This window comes from Adelges cooleyi, unplaced genomic scaffold (genome assembly GCF_023614345.1).
Source record: "Adelges cooleyi isolate 19-005CV unplaced genomic scaffold, UGA_ACOO_1.1 ACOO_flye_CR_arks_rails_tigmint_CR_PRNA_247, whole genome shotgun sequence".
NCBI lineage: Eukaryota > Metazoa > Arthropoda > Insecta > Hemiptera > Adelgidae > Adelges > Adelges cooleyi.
The window spans coordinates 4,316,928-4,331,623 of record NW_026095912.1 but is presented as its reverse complement, the minus strand read 5'-3'; the positions used below and the strand labels follow the sequence as shown (position 1 = coordinate 4,331,623).

The following is a 14,696-nucleotide window of genomic DNA, read 5'->3' as shown; positions in this document are numbered from 1 at the left end:
TTGAGTATTGATTAATTAATAATTTTAAATGAATATTTTAACTAAAAGCGAAGCGCGACCAGAGAAATTTAATAAAACAATGTTTAGTAAAAAAAAAATGAAAACAAATTGTTTGGGCCATAAAATAGATTGTTCCAAGTCTATGATAAACTATGTTAGTCATTATTATTATTTTTTTAAAGAATCTGGTAAGGAAAAATAAAGGAAGGAGGCAATTTCAAATAGAAAACATAAATAGAATTAAATGCCTACTTTAAAAATAAAAAAATTAACGGAGGGAATCTAGTTCATTTTTTTTTTAAGAACGAAAAGGGTGAGCAATTATTTTTAAAAAATGCAACTTTAACAAAACTGCAAACAATTATTATTTCTTTCTTATAACTATTATGATACACGCATTAATATTTGATTTACACAAAAATAAATAAAATGCCTTATCTAAGACATCATGAGATATCGCTGGTACAAAAACAATAAAATGTTAGTATAATGATTACATTAGAAGCCACAGGCACCTGCGCAATCGGTCGTAAACAAAATCCTTTCTTTCGATTCCGACGAATTCCTACTTGGATTGTTCTTCGAATAATTAATATTATTTTTTTTTAGCATAATATATTTTCAAGGTCTTTAACCATAGGCATATTATTAAATGGACCGCTAATGGAAACCAAACTATGTTACCAATGTATGTGCGAGACAAACAGAGCTAAGTTTAACATGTGTTTCAATCTTATCGTTTTATCCAAACTAGATGTCACACTCCCATAGCATGTGTAATTTCTGATTCATCGTTTTACATATAGTCTGTCACCAATATACGGGGTCCATTATAATATCATCAAGTCTATAAATCTTTAATAAACGATTTAAGTGATAGTCATATCCGGCTGGAGAGGAGGGCGAGTGGAATAATTAACCACATCTTCAACACCGTCTTAGGTTCTTTCATGTTTTTTTTTCTTTTACATGGGTGTGATTATTGCTGAAGAGATATAACTAACATTTTTATTTCTCTTGATTATTTCAACTAAACAATCATAAAATATATCGCGCATTTTATTGTTTATAAAGATCAAATTTGTACAACATTTTTAAATTGTACTCGAAAGGCACTAATTTTATTATACTGTAACGCAATTTGTACATATCATATTAGATAGGACAACACAGCTTGTGAAAACATAGGCATAATGAACATTGCTCACATGCCGGCCTAACAAAGACTTTTATCATATAAGAATATCTGTTAAATGTTGATAATAGTTATTATCATTATTATTATATTAATATAATAATTGATTTGCGATTGTGTCAAAAATGAACACCACAAGAATAGTTTACTAATTATTCAGTTTACTAGCATTCTTGCTTTAAACTCTATTTTACTATCAAACAGTAACCAATGTCAGATAATAAAAAGTTGAATAATAAATATTTAAAAAACAGAAAACTTACCTCTAAAAAAAGTTTAAAATCTTTAAAAAAAATTGGTTGTGTCTTATTCTAACTTCATCATATTTAAACGATTGGAAAATGAGTACCATTTCAGTTCGACCGTTTTGTTTGATTTCCTTTACTCCTATATTATACGTATAAATTGAAGGGGTCAATGGAGAAAGGTGTTAACTAACATTTTTTCGAAAATGCATTTTATTGCACGAATAAAAGGGTTATGGTGGTTAGTATAGTATAGAGGATCTCTAGACCGATATTTTTCCTCTTATAAGTTATTTCATCTATTGAATATACAAAAGTTCCATAGTTTTCGTGTAATATTTAGTTACAAAAGTGGCGTTCCTAAACAATTTCAAAAATGTCGGTTAACACCTTTATCCATTGACCCCTTCATTTATACTGTATAACAAAATTTTAACTTTTTCATTGAATATGTCCTCAGAAATAAACAAAAACCCCATTTTGTAGTATTTTCAAAGGGTTTTATACGTTGAAATACAATATTCTAAAATGTACTTTAAATAATTGTTTAATTTGATTTTCTTGCTGAATTTCAGCAAGCTGTATTAATTATATGGTAGGTATAGATTTTTAAACACGTGTCACGTTAGTCATTATCTATACACGATGCAACTTGAGAAACGTCAATGCCAAGAATGTTATGCCAGATAAAAAGGTTAAGTGTTTTTATAGACACTAGCACTTATTCATCATTTCAATAGTTGGCCGCTCAAAGACTTATACAATGTTAAGGTATCTTCCAGCGGCGCCAAACATTTAAACAATTACCAACTGGCATGGTTGTTGAGTACCTACATAAATAATTTGCAAAGATATTCGTAAGAACTTATTGTACAACTTCCCAACACCCTAACCCCCTCCCCCCCAAAAAATTAGATGTACATATTTTTCTAAAAAAACTACTTTTAAAATTTCAGAATAAACATAGTTTACAAACTAAGAAATTCATGTCCAAACTCTTACTAAAAATTTGTTTTTTAATTTATTAAAACTTTAAAAACAAATGTATTAAGTTCAAAAAAGAAACTGTATTTTAAAGGTTAAAGGGAGTATTTTAAAACAGTCTTGGTCATCCTACTTTTGTAATGCATGCATCTCATGCATTACAAATTACTTTACTATCGATACTTTAACAAAAAAGTATACCTATTTATTACTTTGGCGGTATCTATTATAGGAACTCAAATTTTGATTATTTTTTTAAGTTAAGTAATGGCTTCACAATATTTTATATTTAATATAAGCTAAGTGGTAAAAAACTAAAAATAAGCATAAGCTTTGAAAATTTAATAAGTACCACAGAACTCGTGGCAATAAACTATGATGAAAAATTGTTTTCGTTCATTTCAAAATAATAACTATTTTTTTAAACATTTTGTAGCGCTTTACTTATTTCAAAGTACCTACTTACTTATATTATAAAGTAGTAATTCATTTTTTTTATTTCTTCAGAATCTACAGAATGTAATGAAACTTAATAACACTTTACAAATAATATAACCTTGTTGCAATAACACGTTACTTATTCCACCATTACTATCAAAGACCGATTATCCCATATGTTCTAAAATTGCTTAATGGATACAGCAAATCTAAAGGTTTCGTGCAAAGAAAAACCAAACATCATACAAATTATTTAATAACTGTCATCGAGATGAGATCGGTGCCACCATTACTGTTTCCATTTATGTACAAATCTATTTATTGAGCATAGTTTTAGGGAAACTCCAAAGAAATAATGTTTCCAAAGTTTCTAATTTATTTTAATATGTTAAAGTTGTACAGAAAAATTGAAGTATATACATATTATCATAAGTGGATAATAGTCATTAGTGATGACTACACTGCATTTAAGTTACAAAAAAAAAATATAAGATGTCTCAAATAATATTGCTAAGCCTGACATGTTTATAGTAATCGACTCATTCTCTCTTATGAGATGTACTTATAATTAGCTGACACATTATTTAAAAAATATGCATATTAACCGAATGTACATGAGTATACGAAAATACATATTATCTAAAATGTATGCAACCTCATCAATATTTTTTCTCCTCATTTGTTTTAAATCAAATGTTTTTGCACATAAGCTAGTTTTATTCCCAAACTAAACAGGAATTAATTGTGATTCAAAATTCAATTTCATAATTTTGATATTTATTAAAAATGATTAATTGTCAAAAACTAACCTATTGTAAAAAAAAATGTTTTGTATCAGCTTTAATTAATAGTTTTTAAGAACATGATGCATTCAAAGTAGTTATACATGTTTGAAAAATTACCTCATACATAAACTTATTTACTAACTAAAATATTTTTAGTGCACGAGGTTTATAAAAATTTTTTATTTAGAACGTTGCTTTTTTAATGATGGTTTTTGGAACACTTGTTTCATACCAGCAGCTTGATTCGTGTGGAATTTCAAATTTTGGGCGGTTTCAGACACCCAAGGTGAATCAAAACTTGTGGTGTCTTGGTCAACCAAATGAGTATACTTAGTTCTACCACTGCGGCCAAAGTTCTTGACCTGAGAAAAAAAAAACGGTATTAATGTTAATAAATATATTTGACAATATATATATACATATATATAAATACTGATAAAATAACTAATTGATTTACCTGCATAACTTTAGGCAAGATCGTCTTATCAAAATGATCTTCGAGCGTAGCAGACGAGTAATCCCTCTTGAGAATATCATTTTCTTCATCCTATAAAAAATATTGGTAAGAATTAAAACACATGTATGTAAGTTTTTTACTATTTCAGGCGAATTCAGTTCTGACAAATCTACAAATGGAGTTAATAACACTGTATATTTATACTTTGTTCAAGATAACAATATAAATTAAAAAAATATAATTTGTTAAAATAATTTTTCAGTAGACACAAAAATGTCGTTTGAACTTTATTGGATTCAAGAAAAATATTCTCATCTCCAAAAAAGTTTAATCTTCTATGTAGCCAAAAAATATTATGATCACACACTGAATATTCAATTAGACACTTAATATTTTTAGAAAAACAATTTATAAAATGTCTTATATTTTGAACAGAATATAAAAGAATATGGTCATATTTTAGGTTATTTTCCATAGTCGACGTTTTCCCCACTTTTCAGGAGAGCAGAGAAACAAATTTTATTAAAACTTGACCGTGTGTAAAATGTATAAAATTTAAACATTAATTTAAGCACAAAGTAAATTAATAGTATTGAAAATATCAACTACAAATTGATGTTCAGTAGACCTAAATACAATGATACGTAAATTAAATTAACACAAATCTTAATTTTTTTTAGAAATATTATTACAGTATTCAGAAAATTCTATGATATGATAATGTAGTTTTATAAGAATAAAAATTAAATATTTTTAGCATTTAACGCTTACCAAGTAAAATGCACCACGATGGTAATACTTTTGCATAAATTTATATTTTCCTTTTGCTGCTTTATTTGTGACCGTTTTAGGATTGAGTCTAAGTTCTAAACGTCTTTCTTCTTCAGTCAAATTCCTCAGTCGTTCTATTTCTGCCTTATCAGCTTCTCGCCTGAAAAGTATTGTTTATTTATTTGGTCAATAATAAAACTTAACTAATTACTTTTTTTTTTCAAATCAAGTGTATTAATACATATTATATAATATATTAATATTTATTTTAACAGTACTTACTGTTCATGTTCGTCTCTGTCTCTTTTGATTCTTTTCAATTCACGGAGTTTCCAAGCTTCATATTCATTTTCGTCATTTTCATCATCAGTATTCACATCGTCTAAGGCAGGTTCAGCAAGTGCACTGTTTGCTTTAGTCAAAGCTTGTTCTTTACGAATTTCTTCTTCGACCATCTAAATAATTTATTTTGTTTTTTAGTAAGTAAATTATAATTGCAGTTCAATAATTGTTTTACTAACCCTTAATGTAGCTCTACGGCGTTCTTCTGCTAATTTTTTCTGTTCATACTCCAACTGTTTTTGTTTGATGTCTTCTTTTTCCTTTTGTATAATTGTTACGCGGTCTTTTTTTCTTACAAAAATTGGCTTAAGCCGCGGACCTGTTTCTTCATCAGATGCTAAAAAAGAAGTCTTACACTTTCAAAAACAATATTGATAAAGATATACTACACTCGTTAATATATTTACCCGAAAAATCATCATATTCAGATGATTCATCGCTAGTGTTGTCATCTGTACCATGCCCTTCATCTTCTTTTTCGAGTACTTCATTTGTTTCCTAAATGGTTGTCAACATTTTTAATTTTATTATACATACTAAAATACACTTGTAGTTAATTATTTTTTTATCATACCTTTTCCTTATTTTGGCTTAAAACCTTTTGTCTCAACCGCTGCCTCCTACGTTCTATTTCACTGTCACTCAAATCTCCATCATCGTCATTACTGTCTTTTTCATCATCTGATACTTGGTGCCGACTTCTGCGATTGCGATCCACTTTTGCTTCTTCTTCTGAAGACGAATCATCATCCTTTATAATTTGCGGTTCATGCAGAGGACGCCTCTCTTTATGTCCTTGTCGGACAATAAGACCACCCAAACGTTTAAGACGAGCGTCGTTGAGTGCACTGGAAGGTAAATGAACTACATGATCGTCAGTGATATTGTTGAGCGGTGAACCACCACGCACTTTATGTGATTCTATGAAATCTTCATCATCTGATTCTTCTTCAGACGTCGATTCGGGGGCGTATTCTGGACGTTTACCTTGCACGTAACGATGGACCTTAACCTTTTGCATAGAAACTTCGCCTGAAAAAGAAATTTATAGTTACAACATTTAAATCAAATTACTGTACCTAATATACAATTAAAAATTTGAACTATACCTTTCTCGTTCCGCACTGGAATGGCTCCTGCTGTACTCTGAATTTCCTCCATAACGATAGTTTATACAGAATTTGGAAATATTTCTAGAAACAACTGAACTTTTTCTTTGGAATCGCAAAAAAGTTTGCTAACAATCAGAGTGTAGTATAATCACAGATTGATTAAATAGAAACCGTGTTATCAATTATCATACAACAAAGCTTAAAAAAAACCAAACGAAGGTACAGCAGCTATTGACCTAACCTAAGGGATTTATTTGTATAATTTAAAAAAAAATAACCACTTTAGTATGCGCGTCTAGCGTTTTATATAATATTTTATGTCAACATAATTATCGGACGGCAGACGCTTACCGACAAATGAAACGAAATTACAACTCTTATCAACAATTTCCTATGCTCATCACCGTGATAATGATAATGATAACAAGTACGAGTTTGTCCACAAATCTACTCTACAAAAAAAAAGATGTAGTTGAGATTTATAAATGTTATTATGTTATTCTCTTTTCTATGGTCCCGAGTCCACCTTGTTTTGCTTTGTGTTATTAAGTAAATGTATTAGGTTTAAAATTTTAACTAATATAATCCAATATCAAATTTAAGTTATTTAGTAATTTTTTGTTTTTTAGTCGAGTCGCAACTATAAGTTCCCAAATTTTGTACTTCAAAACTAAATATATATTTTACAGTAAAAGAAAAAATATTTAGATAACCATTTGTTATAATTACTCATAGACCTATAAAGAAATGGACTGATAGTAGAGAGAGAGGTCTGAATATCGACATCGTTAAAAAGAGACAGAGACCTATCTTTATAGGTCTATGTAATTACTCAGTTGACTACTGTAGAGACAGTACAGACTGTCCGGTAGAAGTTACTTATACACAACATGCTAATATTGGAACCCTAAGTAAATGTATTATTCTATAATAATTCTTTTCTTTAAGACTTCGAAGACTATAATATTGTAATACAATTATTTTGAGTAAAATTGTAGAACGAGGATTGTAAGAAATAAACGGCAGCCATTTTATGCTTATCGTAAGTTTCAGGGTTACCTATTTATTTTGTCATGTGGTAGTCCACTTTATTAATTATAATAATAATTATAGTATTTTAACTTTTTAATTACTGTAAACTGTAAAATATTAATGGGGATTACGTTTTAAATGATTAGAAAAAATCGATTTACTATTCATTGTTTTTGACGAGAAAATTAAAACTTTAAAAATTACATAGGTATTTTTGAGAGAAATTAAATTACGGAAAAATGGCCGCACTGAGTTAATTAACGGTAGACATTTTATGGAAGAGAAAACTCTGAGCAGAGGCAGAGCACAATGCACATTGCACATTTATCTCGCTTGATTGGTTATAAATTATAACTGTTAAATTCAAATCTGTCCAATATTGATTTATTTTAGGGGGGTTTAAAGGAAAAACTTTCCAGGAAAGTGGGCGATGAACATGCGCAATGCTGTTGTTTGCAGCCATTCTTGTGTCAGTCCACAAGTATTATTTCATGGACAAATATTTAAAAAAATACATTCATCTGAATTTGGCACAGGTCCAGAACTAAATATTTTCCATTATTATTTTAAACAGCAAGAATTATTGCTTTACACTATACATTGTATTCTGTTCTGTGATCTAAACCAGTAATTAGCATAATAATTAAATACATATATAATTTCAAATATAAGGTAAGATATAACAATTATTTCTTTAACTACCATGAAATTTTTTTTTTTTTAATGAATGTAGTACAATACTGATAATTTTGTATTCTTGAAATTAGATTGTTTTTAAATCATTCGATTATTTCTCGTTCCAAGCCGATACATCATGTGCTACATCAAACGGCTGATAATAAGTCTTTTTTTACGTACGCCAAATACTCCGATGCTGGAATATATTCATGCGGCATTGGTGTTTATGTATATAAAGAGCTTTGCCTTGAGAGAAAAACTGGTGTGTATTATTTGTTTTATAATGTGTCTAACTCTAACGCTATGGCATAATGTAACTACAATATGGTTTCATAAAGTTAAGGCTTTTATAAGAATAATCATCATTAATATAAATAATTAATAAATAATATCTGTGTATTTTTTTTAAATATTTAAACAATAAACACCTCAACTGCTGTGGACCCTGCTTATTTATGTTATAAATATTATAATGTCCCCTATCAAGTAAGCAACGCTCCGTTTGCTTGAGTGAGAATAGACAATGACTTATAATATTTAACCATGCATGGTAAACATTATTTTATCTTTATTATACATTTTTTTATTTATTACATTTTGTTAAATAATCATTGTTTTATAATTATTGTTCATCCAATTACTATTATTATAATACCTAATCGACTAACACCTGTCATTCAAATATACACATAATTTTGTTACCCACATCACATTCGGACTATTTATTTATTCAATTGCTTTTATACCCGGCAATACAACTTTGACAAATAAAGAGTTGTTTTTAGAGGTATGTTATTAAATTGTCTCACTCACACAGCTAGGTTATTATCTAATTTTTAATGTCAGTGTTGACATTAAAAATGCATCGGAATCAATCTACCCGTTCTCCATGGTAGTAGTTCATTCATGCACACACAAAGGCAAATTTAACACAGAAAAGAAATTGCTAACACTAAAATAAAACAACAACTCTACTACTCTACTTTTCAGGAAAAATTTACATTGTTAAAAAGAAAAAAATAATTTGACTGTAACTATGTTTATGAGCATATAAATAGTAATAACGCAGACATCTAGCAAAGGAATTATGTGTTCAGAATGAAGGAGGTGGTATACAACTACAGTGGTTGTTGTGCTTTCAGGTATGTAACTGCACATGTCGATAAATTTAAACTAAAAACTTTAAAAAAAATACTAAGAAAATCTTTTAGTGTGAATCTGTATTGCAAAGAAAAACAGTTTTAATAAAATAAATATTTTTGTATTTTATTATTATTATTATAACATACAGGCTAAGAAACCCAAGGTACAACATACAAAATATTTAGAACAAAATAAAAAAATAATTTGATAGGCTACAAAAAAAAAAAATTAAATAAAAATCTATTTAATTGTGTAAGATTTTTTCTAAGTGTTTTATCAGTTTTTTTAAATTTTCTTTAATGAAAAAAAAAATTATGACAACATAGGCTATTAAAAAACCAGTACAAGGTTTTAAGAAAAAATTAGATTACATGTAATCTGATTATTTGATTATATGTAGCTTAATTGTATTTGAAAATTATAAAATCAAGTAAATCCTAAAATTAGAAAGGGTTAAATTTTTTTTTATAGATATTGATCTATCATGTCTTTTTCTTTTTAACAATAATTTAGGTATACCTACCTAAAAAACTAAAAATTGTGTATTTGTCTTACAGTATAGTCGGTAAAAATAACAAAGATACAGTAGTCGCATAAACATAATAGATCCGATAGCACCTACATTATTATGAAGATATTAAGAAAACAGTAAAAATCGAATATAGTTTTGGATTTGACTTAATGTTACAACACGCTAAAATTTATGTAGGGATCGGCCAAATTTGTAAAGTATATTAAGTATGTTATTAACATATGTGGAGTAATCTGAACGACACAATTTATTATTGAATATCGGTTATTATTTAAGAAAAAATGTTAAAATTAAAAAAAACAAGTACATTATAATGAATATATTATTAAGTATGAAAGATTATTATATTAATATTAAATATAATATTAATATTAAAAAATTTACAATTATTATTTTAATTTATAAAATATGTCATGCCCCAAGTTATAGTGGTGTGCCGAGTGCTGACACTGTTAATTGTAATCAAATGATCCGTTATCAGTTAACTGATTATAAAAATAAATAATTTACCATGGTAAGTAAATAGGTGTGTCAGCAACTTGTGACGACCCCAAAATGGCTGCCAGGTTTCTCGGGCGGCCATATACTCTTTACGAACGGAAACCGGCCATCTATTGACAAAATCAATATCACAGGTTGCCGACATACCTATACATTTGGTCACGGTATTTACCTGATTAATAGTTATTCGAGTATAATTATTCATTAAATTAAATAGTCAAGTTCATTGAACAATATAGGTCCACTGTTCTATTCCGTACATTTTACAAGCACTAGTATTGATCACATTTAGTAATTGACAATTTTGTTAAGTACGTCAATATTTGGTTTTTATCATCAATGTAACAACACTGCCGACAATAAATAAAAACCCAACATGACGGATCCTGTTATTGATCGAGTATTATTTAATATTTCCAAGAGACGAGGGCTGCATAGCTGTTAGCAAATAGCAGTTGTCACTTGCCAGTTAGCTTCGATCAACAGAGGAACTGTAAGTACTTACAAACCAAAAAATAATTATCTAACTAGGTTAGGTTAGGTTAGGCACTGTATAGTATATACTGTCATGACTTGTTAGGTAAGCCAGCAATAGGTAGCTATAGAGCTTGGGCAAGTATATTTTTATAAACTAGTTATTTACTTACTAACCTCAACTGACTTTTTCAATAAATAAAAATTACTATAAAAAAAAAAATCTTAAAATAATTAACTGCATGAAATTTTAGCAAATATTAATTAAGTTTTTAAAATAATTCAAAATCTCTATTGGATGGAGTAGAACCTCTTCTCTGTTCTTGTAATTGTTCACCAGTTGAATAGTGTTACATCATATTGTAAACTGGAAGGTATCGCTGTATTCTAATTTGATTATGCCCATATAACAACTAGATAAAGTACATAAAACGTATTAACATTCAATTGTTTAAACACTCGAAGAAAAATGTTTGCTGTTCCTTAAATATTTTGTGCAAAGATAAGCAAATTAAATAAGACCTGTTGGTGATTTTTTTAAATATTAATTTACATTCATATTTTACAGAATCTGGAAGTATGTCCATCAATGTTGATCCTGATATAGCTCTGGATTATGGCATTGTAAAAGAAGAACCGATTGATGATGAACCAGAAGATGTCAAACCTGTAGATCTTTTATATGATGTGAAATATGAAACTTTACAAATATTACAAAATGAAAATAAAGCATTAGCAGAGGTTGGAGTTTTTGTGCCTGAATTTTATTTATGATGTGTTTAACATTAAAAAGTGATTACAATTTATTGTGTTTAATATTTAATTAGAAGTTGGAAGAAAAAAACCAATCGATAGCAAAATCAAAAAGTCATATTGAACAGATGGAACAACGTCGAAAGCAAAGTATTTCAGATTCAAATGTTTTAAATCGACACTGGAATCTATTTGATGAAAATATGCGTATATTACTGCAGAAGTTTGATCATGAAACCACAGAAGCAGTTAAAAGCGGAGGTATTTCATTATATATTTATGTTCTACCTACTAATCATATTTTCAGATTACTTTGTGTTCATATTTTATATGTATTTTAGATGATACTGATGTTGCTTCACCGTATTTGTATCAATTACAAACATTGGACAAAGATGAGTTGGATGAAAAATTAACTAAACGTATGGACGCATCTCTACAATCGTTACTGAAAGTCGTCGAGGCCTTTGATAAACATATGATAAGAGGTCAGAATATAGCACGCGCTGTCAAAGAAGAAATCGATAAAGGTATCACTAAATTATTACACTCGATTATTTTACTGTTGCAAAGAAAACAAACATAATATTTATTATAACTAATTAATATTACAGATGAAGTTCTTCAAGAAGCTAATAGCATACTTCAAAAAGAAAACCCAATTATACAAGAGTTGAACAAGTCGTTGAAATCGTCGTTGAATGAAATGACTTTGAAAGTAAAATTATTTTAGCATTTAACGTAAATGGTTTTAAACAAAGATTGAAAACGTTGTCAATCCTAAATTTATCCTATGTTTTGTTACAACTACAATAAACGTTGCTTAAAATCATTTAAAGTATGTTAGTCTGATAGCTAAACTGATTTTGAACTTGTAAAAAAATAAAGTAAATAAAAAATATTTTGAAGTTGAGTTATGCCTATTGAAATAATATAAACGTTTCATTCCGAAACTTCACTTTTTTTTTTATAAGTTAAAAATTAGTTTAGCTATCTAACAATCATATTGGTGATAATTTTAATCAAAGTTTAAACAAATAATGTAAATTTTGGCTTGAAATGTTTTCAATCTCTGATTTAAATTAATTGTTTTCAATCTCTGATTTAAAATAATTGTTTTCAATCTCTGATTTAAAATAATTGTTTTCAGTTTTGCTTGTTCATTAATTTTTTATTTGTATAGATTGTACAAAATCTATATTCAAAAAGGAACTTCTTACTTGAATTAAACATATTTTGTAGGTCTGGAAATAATATAATATTCAAACTATAAATGTTAAAAGTTTTAATTTATCAAAGTTAAAAACCTGAAGAAATTTAATAATGATATACTCAAATAAATAATATTATTGTTATTTTTGTATCGTCAAAAACAATATTATTACAAATAGGTTTTTTGCTAAGACAGTTAAATTAATTTTCAAACAATATTGTTTTATGTAATTTTTCCGGTATATTATTGAATTTATAATTTTTTTTTTTTTAATAACATGATTACATTTTAGAAATCCTATTAAAAATATTATAACGTAGGTAGTTTTATTTTTATTTTAGTTATCAACTCTTCAAGATTATGCTGATAGTAAAGATACGGAAATAGAAGAACTGCGTAATCAAATCGATGACTTGGAATGTGAAAACGTAAAAGTTCAAGAGAGAATAATAAGCTTGCAAGACGATGAAACGACTTAACACCGTTAAGGATTATATGAAAAACCACGAAATAATAAACTTCCTAATCCAAACACTAATTACTTACTAGTCATACTTATCGTTAAGAAATCATTGTACATAACATAACATGAGTACTTATTCTGTACTTCTAATAAGTATTTATTAAGGTATGGTTTAATATAATAGGTGTATAATATATATTGTATTTCATATTGAATCTCACTGCCAGTAAACATATTTGACCGCTATTTCCATCAACTTAATTTTTGTCAATTCTATTGTAAGACTCTAACGCTATTTAATTTTTTTGACTATAATACTTTTTGACTATTTTATTATTTAACTAATTCTAGATTTAGTAAAGCTAAACCAGTTATATTCAAACAATCTAGAGAGTACTTACTTTACATTATTATCGTATTATTAATGTATAATTCTTTCTTTTACTATTTTTTGTGATATTTTTTTCGTATATGAATTCTATGTTATTTAATTAGCCTATAAAATATTTGTATTATGTCCCAAAGAAAAAAAAAGTGTGATTAATTATGCATTGTACTTTTGTAGACGAGGAAGATTTTTTATTATACTCTATAATGATACTTATAAATTAACTTTATTCTTGCCTTTTATAATGTATTATTTAGCTATTTTAATTTAATTTTGTAGACTTGTATTGAAGTATTTTATTGAACAAAATATTTGCTGCCTTAAGTTTTAAGTATCCACAGCGTTTGATCTTTAAGAATGTGTTAATATTGTATGAGAAATCAATAAAAACCTTTGGTTTTTCCAAGAAAGTCTAATTACTTTTGTTTATTTGATAGGTAAATCTTTGGGCAGTGATGTAAACAATAATTATCAAAAGTATTCAATTTAAAATACAAATTGTTTAATAGTAATTGAAAATTTAAAATTAAAAATAAATACGAATACAAAAACATATACTTTTGGTAAGCATTTTGAGTAATTTGAAAAATTTCTAAAAAGAACATTCAAGTTAATATAAAAATAATAGTAAAACACAATTTTTAATAGAAATATTAGCGGATTTAATTTTTAATTACTATGTAATATATTGATGGTACATGATATAAAGTTTTTTATAATGATACCTAAGTATTATTAAAATTGTGTTATACAATGTTATTTTTGATAAAATAATATAATTAAAAAATATGTTTATAATGCGAAAAAAGAATGTTACAATAATTATATTAAAATTTAAAAATAATTTGTGCTGTGTGTGTAATAGATGCCACTGAGTAATAAATAAATTTCAATAACTAAATGTTATACTAGTATTTTACTAAACAAAATAATCATAGTTCGACACAAAAAAACTATACAAAGAATTGGAACCGTTTGTGAGTCAATTAAATTTTGTTGATTTCACCTAATTGATAAGAATACTATTTTAATAGAAGCATATTCAAGGACTGACATAACCAGAATATAATATAATTGGACTATGCATTTTAATTGTTAAAAAAATATATGCTTTGTGAAAAGCTTTGTTATTGACTAGTGTAATATGCTCTGAGAAAGATAATGTTGTTCGTCATCACTTTTAATTTGGG

At 27.3% G+C, this 14,696-nt stretch overlaps 2 protein-coding genes across 2 annotated transcripts; one reads left to right on the top strand and one right to left on the bottom strand.

Annotated features, from left to right (window-relative positions):
• Window positions 1-3,617: 3,617 nt before the first annotated feature.
• LOC126836478 (microfibrillar-associated protein 1) lies at window positions 3,618-6,692 on the bottom strand. Its single transcript, XM_050569941.1, has 8 exons — window positions 6,327-6,692; window positions 5,792-6,249; window positions 5,625-5,715; window positions 5,397-5,554; window positions 5,158-5,330; window positions 4,876-5,035; window positions 4,105-4,194; window positions 3,618-4,009 (listed from the first exon to the last, which is right to left on the bottom strand). The coding sequence occupies exons 1-8, from the start codon at window positions 6,376-6,378 to the stop codon at window positions 3,827-3,829; spliced, it is 1,365 nt and encodes a 454-aa protein (XP_050425898.1). The 5' UTR covers window positions 6,379-6,692; the 3' UTR covers window positions 3,618-3,826.
• Window positions 6,693-10,442: 3,750 nt separating this feature from the next.
• On the top strand, window positions 10,443-13,403 carry LOC126836836 (E3 ubiquitin-protein ligase Bre1-like). Its single transcript, XM_050570490.1, has 6 exons — window positions 10,443-10,708; window positions 11,258-11,430; window positions 11,517-11,703; window positions 11,784-11,972; window positions 12,057-12,160; window positions 12,997-13,403. Exons 2-6 carry the CDS (start codon window positions 11,269-11,271, stop codon window positions 13,132-13,134), a joined length of 780 nt encoding a protein of 259 aa, XP_050426447.1. The 5' UTR covers window positions 10,443-10,708; window positions 11,258-11,268; the 3' UTR covers window positions 13,135-13,403.
• Window positions 13,404-14,696: the final 1,293 nt, after the last annotated feature.